Below are 8,376 nucleotides of genomic sequence, written 5' to 3' on the forward strand. Positions count from 1 at the left end.
AACTTTTTGGCTGCCCTTTGTGGTTTCAAAAACATCGTTCTTACTTTTGTTCAACACATTTTCTACCTACTTTCTATTAAAAGATCAAACAATCTTTTTTAGCAACTAAACTTGATGTTGCATGTATTTGTTCACCTATGACTTCAAGACTCAGTGCACTTATAGATTCAAACTACTCATTTGTCAATGAAAAGTGAAAAAAATGCATATATCTAACATTAAATTACTAATGTGCATAATCGTTTTTGAGTACACTTTGCATACTACCTTGTAAAATTTTGAATATGCAATAAAGTAAACAATGTCGATCAGAATCACCGTACTGCATTTTATCTTGCTAAAAACTTGCTAAAAAAAATGCTGCTTAAAAGCTTTTTTTGTAGATCATCGTTGAAGGTGTTCGTGGCTCCAGATTTACGGGTGATATTGCTCTAGATGATTTTGTTTTTCTTAATGGTTCATGTGATATCCATCCCATCTATGCCGAACCACGTTTTATCAGTAAGTTATTTTATATGACGAGCGTTGCTGGATTTACTACAAAATTACTTGATTTTTAAGAAGTATTTCTCGTATTTTCTATAAAGAAAAATAACTGCAATGGTGTTTTTCGATGTAGAAATAAAATTTTTAATAAATTTTAGTCGTTGTTAACCAGTCAATTTATCCCTAAACAACAAATAAAAATTAGCGCAAATCTCAATAAAAGAACGGTTTTAGAAAAAAAGCTTTGAATTTTACGTAAAACATTGTTTTTAAAGAGTTAAAAGATTTAATGAACCTAGTTTTGTCTTTTTCGTTGTAGCAATTGCTACGAACATTGTAACCATGCAACATTCTTGCACACAGTTTTAACAATTCCCTATAGTTTTAAATTTGTTAACTTTTGAATTAAAAAACTCATTTTTATCAACAATCTTATTAGATGGTCGGATAGAGATGACGCATGTTCCTTTTACTTTTAAACGATTTTCCATAAAATTTCAATTTTATAGATACTACAGCAACAATTTCCCCAACTCCGAAGATTTTCTACGGCAAGTATTTATAAAAATTTAAAAGAGCTTATTCGTTACTTTTCTCAACTCGTGTTTCAAATGAAGGACATACGTCTTTTAATTTTATCACTTACCCATACCTTACCCTCATGCAATGATGTATTATGGTACGAGTTTCTTATTTGGGAATCTTTTTTAAAAATTTTTAATCCTTAGAGTTTTGCTTGTTAAAAACAAAAGAGTTGTTTTCATTTTTTTGTACTAACTTCCTATTTAAGAACAGAATTAATTGACTTGTGAAGAGTCTCCTCAAACGCGTTTATTGTTTGTTTTCCAGTTACACCTGATTTCAATAGTACGATTGGGGGAACTGGTAAGAATTTTACCTTTGAATTTTTTTAAGATTTGTGTTTTTAATAAATAATAGCCTAGAGTTTCTTTGGTAAAAATAAAGAAAAAATGATGAATGGTTTTGTTTTGACGTCTAAATAAAGTTTTAATAAATTTCAATCGTTGTTAACCAGTCAAATTATCCCTGAACAATAAATAAAAACTAGCGCAAATCTCAATAAAAGAACGATTTTAGCGAAAAAGCTTTGACTTGTACGTAATACATGGTTCTTTAAAGAGTTAAAACATTTAATGAACCTAGTTTTGTCTTTTTTCGTTGTAGCAATTGCTACGAATATTGTAACCATGTAACAGTCTTGCACACAGTTCTTAACAATTCCCTGTAGTTTTTAAAGTTGTTAACTTTTGAATTAAAAAACTCATTTTTATCAACAATCTTATTAGATGGTCGTATAGAGATGACGCATGTTCCTTTTACTTTTAAACGATTTTCCATAAAATTTCAATTTTATAGATACTACAGCAACCATTTCCCCAACTCCGAAGATTTTCCACGGCAAGTATTTATAAAAATTTAAAAGAGCTTATTCGTTACTCTTCTCAACTCGTGTTTCAAATGAAGGACATACGTCTTTTAATTTTATCACTTAACCATACCTTACCCTCATGCAATGATCTATTATGGTACGAGTTTCTTTTTGTGAATCTTTTTTAAAAATTTTTAATCCTTAGAGTTTTGCTTGTTAAAAACAAAAGAGTTGTTTTCATTATTTTTGCACTAACTTCCTATTTAAGAACAAAATTAGCTGACTTGTGATGAGTCTCCTCAAACGCGTTTATTGTTTGTTTTCCAGTTACACCTGATTTCAATAGTACGATTGGGGGAACTGGTAAGAATTTTACCTTTGAATTTTTTTAAGATTTGTGTTTTTAATAAATAATAGCCTAGAGTTTCTTTGGTAAAAATAAAGAAAAAATGATGAATGGTTTTGTTTTGACGTCTAAATAAAGTTTTAATAAATTTCAATCGTTGTTAACCAGTCAAATTATCCCTGAACAATAAATAAAAACTAGCTCAAATCTTATCTACGAGTTTCTTATTTTGAATCTTTTTTATAACTTTAAATCCATAGACTTTTGCTTGTTAAAAACAAAAGAGTTGTTTTGATTTTGTTATACAAAGTGCATACCAGTTCTATTTAAAGTACATGCAGAACTTGCAATATAATGGCAATTGAGAGACAATATACATGTACTGTTTGTTCTACAGCCACACCTACATCAACAAGCACAAGTGGTGCAAATGGTAAGGGTCGTACTCTTAAATTTGGTTATATAAACATTTAATTAATGTGTAAAAATAATTTAAGTGTGTGTATGTTCCTTAAAGCTCTGGTCGATTTAGAAAAACTCAATTTAGTTATTATTTTAAAAACAATTCCTCTGAAATATATTTCTCTTTTAGTGTCGGGAATCAACATTTGTTCTGCTTTATTAATCAGTTCAATAGGACTGTTGTGTCTCCAAACTATCCTAATGGCTCAGGAAGTAGGACCTGTACTTTGATAGTACAGCAGCTCCTAAACTTTGCAGTGAGGTTTAATATCTCAATTATTAACCTGGCCGAGGTTATTTATTGATAATTCTTTTCTTTTTCCTTGTGTAAATTTATGGAAAAGTTCGCGTGAATGCTCAATACAACAAAATTTATAACACATGCAAAATAGAACATAATCTACAAATAAGATTTAATGCAACCGAAATTCTCAAATATTTAAAATAATTATTCGTAGAAGTAATTATATGCTAACCATAATGTTCTTTGAATGATTAACAATCGTCGCACAAAATATTAGGAAAATTCTCCGTACCAAAAAAGATGCATTCAATTCTTTTAAAACTGTATAATAAGTGTGTAAAGGAAAATAAACATGGTTGCCATAACAACGCACAGTTCATATTTCTAAAGTTCGAGTGTGTATGATCAAACTAGGGTTTTAAGTGAAGACTTCCTGAAACACTCAAATTTCCGGTTAAATGTAGGAGCCTTATTACTCATTAAATTTGTGTTGTTTTTAGGATTGCATAAGTTACTGGAAACCAATGAGTCAACTCGCTTTGTTTATTTTGTTGTGAATAACCCATCAATATTGAAATGCATTTACAATGACTTCAGTAAAGTTTCACAATTTAAAGATTTTAACGTCTATTGCATTACAACGAAATATTTATTCCAGTGATCTGTGTTTATTCCCTTTTCTTTAACAAGAGCGCGAGCAATTAGTGACGAAAGTTTTGCGAAGCAATCGTCGTTTATTTACATACATACTAGCAGATGTAATACATATAAAAACACTATGGAGGAAATTTTTGTTTTGGAGGAAATGCTGCATGATCTAGCAGTTTCAAAATAAGGTTTGAAAAAACTAAAATTTCTTTTGTGTTGTTAAAATCTGTGCTTTTTACATACAACTTTAGTAAAAGATTGCATGCTATTACAGGCAAGACATTATGAGGAAAAAGGCATTACTTATCTTGTCTTTTGTAAAAATATTCAGTTGCAAAAAATTTCCTCTTACACAGTTCGTACTTAGTTGCATTCTTTATTTGCTATACACTTTAGAATATTGTTTCAAACTCTATGATTGAAAACACATCGTCAGTTTCGTGTCCATTGTTTTGGCTTGTTACTTACTAATTATGTGACTGTAATTATGTATTGTACAGCACTTGTGTATGGGACAGGTTGTCATTGTCAGATGGTGTTACGTCAATTCATACCTGCGGCTTTTCGGCATTCAATAATACCCCGCTGACTTTTAAAAACGGAAATGTTCATGTGAACTTCTCATCTGATAATATTGTATCTCGACCTGGTTTTCTCTTGACATTCAGGGTCATCGATTGAACAAGTAAGATATGTTTTCTATGTGTGTCAATAAAATAGACGCCAGTATATTTATATTGCTTATTTTTATATGACTGTTTGAGCATTTAACTATGAGGTGTCTTCTTTGCGTTTGGGTAAATATCACAAGCACACACTTTATGTTATTGATAAAGGAATCCAACCATTGTTCAAAAAATGGTGAACTGGAAAACTAACGGCCTGTTTTTAAGATCCCGGCTAAACGGGAGTCAGTAAGGCGTGAAATAATTTTAAGGCATTGAAAAAAGGCAAAATTTTAAGTAAAAAGTTACAACTGTTTGTTAAGCGCCACAAGTCATTCTTGCTGAAATTCATAAATTGAGCCAAATTGGATATTGTAATTTTAAATGTTTTGCGTAGTTATTAACTCAGAATATTGTAAAAATTCTGGGGAAAATTTATCTGAGACGAGTATTGAATTGTGTCCATTTTCCTAAATCATTTAACGCTTGGCTGAATCCCGGCTACCCGGGCTCATGAAATCAGCTCCTAATACAATTTGAACAAGTTTACTGCTCTTGCTTTTCTGAAATCATTGTGGATTTAATCAATTTTCAAATCCGATATACTATGCTCTTGGTTTTATGTTTTTTGTTGTGCTAAAATGAAATACGTCCAGATAAAATTTCTGATTAAATTTCTACAGTTTCATACAGCATTCAGTAAAACAAGTTAAACGTACGTCCATTTTTTTGTTCTTTAAGTTTACGTATTTTGTCAACTGATAGTACCAATTAGTTCCACAGTTTTATAGTTAAAACATCTGAGTAATTCGTGAAATATGTAGTGTTTAGCATATAGTATCCATTATAGAGTTATAATTGTATATTTTAATTAAATTTTTAAAAAACAGTATATATACACATTGGTAATAATAGTCATACTCAGTGACTGTGGGTGTGATTAATAGCGATGAGATTGTGTGTGTTTGACTGGACAAAAATGAAGAAAATAAGTCCAAAATCGTAATGTGCTTTTTCGTCAGTATTTAGCTATGATTTTTTATGTAAATATTAATAGTATTTTTTCATGCAACACATAAAAGGTTTGATAGATGTCTGTCATTTTACTAATATGGCCATCCACGAGAATAATCAATGCTCCATTTTTTATGAAAAAAGTATTTTTAATTAAATCAGAGTTTGTAGCTATGTGTGCATTAATTTTTGAAAGTATATAACTGTTTTGTTTTAAGGACCGATTTTATTTGACGATTGTGTCGAAGCTCATGAGAAATCTTGTTCAAGGTAAAAATATTTAAAAATAGAAAATTTAAGTATATATTATCTAGCTTAATTTTTGTTACTGATAAATTACGTTTACATCAGCGCACTGCTTTTCTAGCGATCAAAAAAATACTCACGAAACGATTTGGTTTATGCTGAAACGGAATGTCATATAGGTGGTAGCCCAAACCTTGGATGTACTGGTATCGGATAGACATTTCTTGGAAACATAAGTGGAAGCTCCTCATCAGTATGTCATGATAAACATCACGAGCATCAGTTTATTTTCGGTAAAAACTCTTGAATGTTTCAGCATCATATTTTTAAATTCATTTACAAAACTATGAATGCACACACAGCTGCCAAATTTTCATCGGGATGTTACGAAAGTGGATTCAACGTTGGAGATGTAAATTTCATTCAGGCTCGTTTTAGTATTGTTTCTGTTAACAGACCATGCAGGTAAAATGACTTTTAAAAATGATTGCTTAAAACTCCATCTACATTCAAATGTTTTAAAATAAAATATTTTGTTAATGTTGCATCCCCTTTGAGTTTATTGGTACTCAACACGAATTTTGGCGGATAAGTTGCAAGAATAATTGAAATTAATTTTGAAAGATCAGTCTTCACTTCTAAAGTAACTGCAAGTTTGTGTTTTCTCTGTTTTAGGATGTAATAATACTGTTGCTCAAGCCATTGGTGTAGAATAAAAATACCTGGGAGGAAGAATATCAGTGTAAATGGTGTGGTTAACAATGTAATGTCACTTAATTTTGCTTCCTACCTAGACTTTAGCTTTTATGTTCGTTCCTTCCTCCTAGAATTTAGCTCTTAATTCTAAGATTTTAATCTGCTATTATGCCGCCAGCACTTATTAAATGATTCCAACATAGCTAACTTGGTCCTGCCTATGTTCATGTGCAGTGCTGAAATTAAATGAAGATATGATCTGCACTTTGCTGGACAATTTCAATTGTCTCATGTGCCTAAATCAGGTGACTCAAGATTTATGACCTTCTTGACAGTAGCACTGCAGATCATATCATCATTTAATTAAATTTTTTTGTAAGTTAGATTTATAAGCACAACACCACTTGTTCAATTTAAAAAATGTTAGACTTATCTTCCACAACAAAAGACACTAAAGTAAAAAAAAGCACTGTAATGAAGCGTATCAGTTTTATGTCTAGTAAATGAATATTGTTCTAGTTAATTTAGAAATAATATATGATGGATATACTTATAAATAATGTTATGCCTTAATAGCATAGTCATTACAAATAATATTGTGCTTATGGTATGATTTGCGACAGTGTAAAACAGTGGCATAAAACTATAGATATGATATAATAAAACATAGATTGCTGACGTATGAATAGCGGCTGTGGCCGTCTTGAATAATCTAAGAACGCGGAACAAGAAGGGGGAAAGATATATAGAGTGTTTGCACGCACGTCACCACTACGCCAAAAAATTTGGTTGTCCGCCATTATGGGGGAGTGAGGAGTGGGGCAGTAATATAAGTTACTATTATACCGACCAAATTTTTTTAATTTATTGCGTTATTGCATGATTTTAAATCATTCAAACGACAGGATCTGAGCAAAAGGATCTTTCCTTTTGTCAAACGGACAAAATCACAAGGAAAAACGACAAATAAACAAAGATTTCGTAAATCAAACGTATGAAGAGGCGACTTGCGAACGACTATTTAAGCTGAGATTTAAGCCGTGAGATTTAGGTTTCTCAAGACTGTGTGTAAAATATGTTGAGTTTTTCATTGCCTTACATAACAACAATCAACACACACCCACTTGTTATACTTCAAGGTTAAACAGGATTCTCGTGGGATGCATTAGTTGTAATAGCGTTGACTGCAGAAGAAAGGAAAACTGTTTGTCTGGGGAAGATGACGTGGAAATATCTAAAATGATTTATTGAAATAAATTTGAGATGATAAATTGCAGAGTCCCTTAAACTTGCATCAAGTCTAGAATTATTTTAGAATAATTTAGCATTGATTTATTGAATGTATTGATTTTATTTGGCTTAAGAGTTGAAAAATTTTATTATAATGAAAGGTTGGGTATATTATGGTTTATATTTATAGGTTAAAGGTTTGTACATTATTTGCGAATTGAAAAGTATTTCCTTGTTGAACAGCAATTACCTCTCACTTAATGATCTTACCACACTTCTAATTTCTTTTAAACTTCTAATGCTCCTCTTCTTGCAAATATTATATCAATTCTTTGTTGCGAATCAAAAATATATATCCTTAAACTCTCAAAAATAATACTATTTCAGCTTTTCAACATAAAATGATTTTAGAGGTAGACTTGATGCAAATGTAAATTAACTTGTGCAAATGAGTGGCCTTGTGATTGTGTCTTTGTTGATTTTTAGTCGCTTCAACCAATTATTTAGTCCAAATGTGATTACACAATGGCAAAATATTACATATAATGCGCAATATATATGAAACTTGTTGAATAAATATTGATTGATACTTTTATATGATTTTGCTTTCATGCAGCAAGAAGCAATGACATATGTCAGAGGAACTAATTCACTTCAATCATAAAAGTCATAGTTTCTAAATAGAATAATGTAGTTCTGTTCTGCAAAACAGCAGTTATTCGAGGGTTGTGCAAAATAGTTTACAATCAACTAGTAACATCTTGGCTAAAAATATTATAGATTTTTAATGACGTATTTATTAGGAGTGCAATTGATTCACGCTCCAGTCGCTGACTCAAACGCCGATCAGATATTGCACATTGCGCCCGTAATGAAATAGTCAAAAAGCAGTGGTTTTCTCAATTTTGATTAATCTAAGGCTTATAAGAAGCTCTCTCATTGGTCAATA

General features: G+C 30.8%; 1 protein-coding gene across 2 annotated transcripts in view; it reads left to right on the forward strand.

Moving 5' to 3' along the window:
* The window catches only part of LOC124459515, a 69,018-nt gene extending 65,722 nt beyond the window's left edge, over positions 1 to 3,296 (forward strand). Inside the window, exons 33-39 of one of the 2 annotated variants that reach the window (XM_047008967.1) lie at positions 384 to 501; positions 996 to 1,037; positions 1,336 to 1,371; positions 1,864 to 1,905; positions 2,204 to 2,239; positions 2,620 to 2,655; positions 2,815 to 3,296. In XM_047008967.1, the coding sequence (XP_046864923.1) occupies positions 384 to 501; positions 996 to 1,037; positions 1,336 to 1,371; positions 1,864 to 1,905; positions 2,204 to 2,239; positions 2,620 to 2,655; positions 2,815 to 2,915 (411 nt within the window). In that variant the 3' untranslated portion in view covers positions 2,916 to 3,296. The remainder of the gene's footprint in view (positions 1 to 383; positions 502 to 995; positions 1,038 to 1,335; positions 1,372 to 1,863; positions 1,906 to 2,203; positions 2,240 to 2,619; positions 2,656 to 2,814) is intronic. The other variant, XM_047008966.1, reaches the window with a different exon arrangement.
* The last annotated feature ends 5,080 nt before the right edge of the window (positions 3,297 to 8,376 follow it).

Source organism: Xenia sp. Carnegie-2017, unplaced genomic scaffold, assembly GCF_021976095.1.
Source record: "Xenia sp. Carnegie-2017 unplaced genomic scaffold, XeniaSp_v1 HiC_scaffold_13, whole genome shotgun sequence".
Taxonomy (NCBI): domain Eukaryota; kingdom Metazoa; phylum Cnidaria; class Anthozoa; order Malacalcyonacea; family Xeniidae; genus Xenia; species Xenia sp. Carnegie-2017.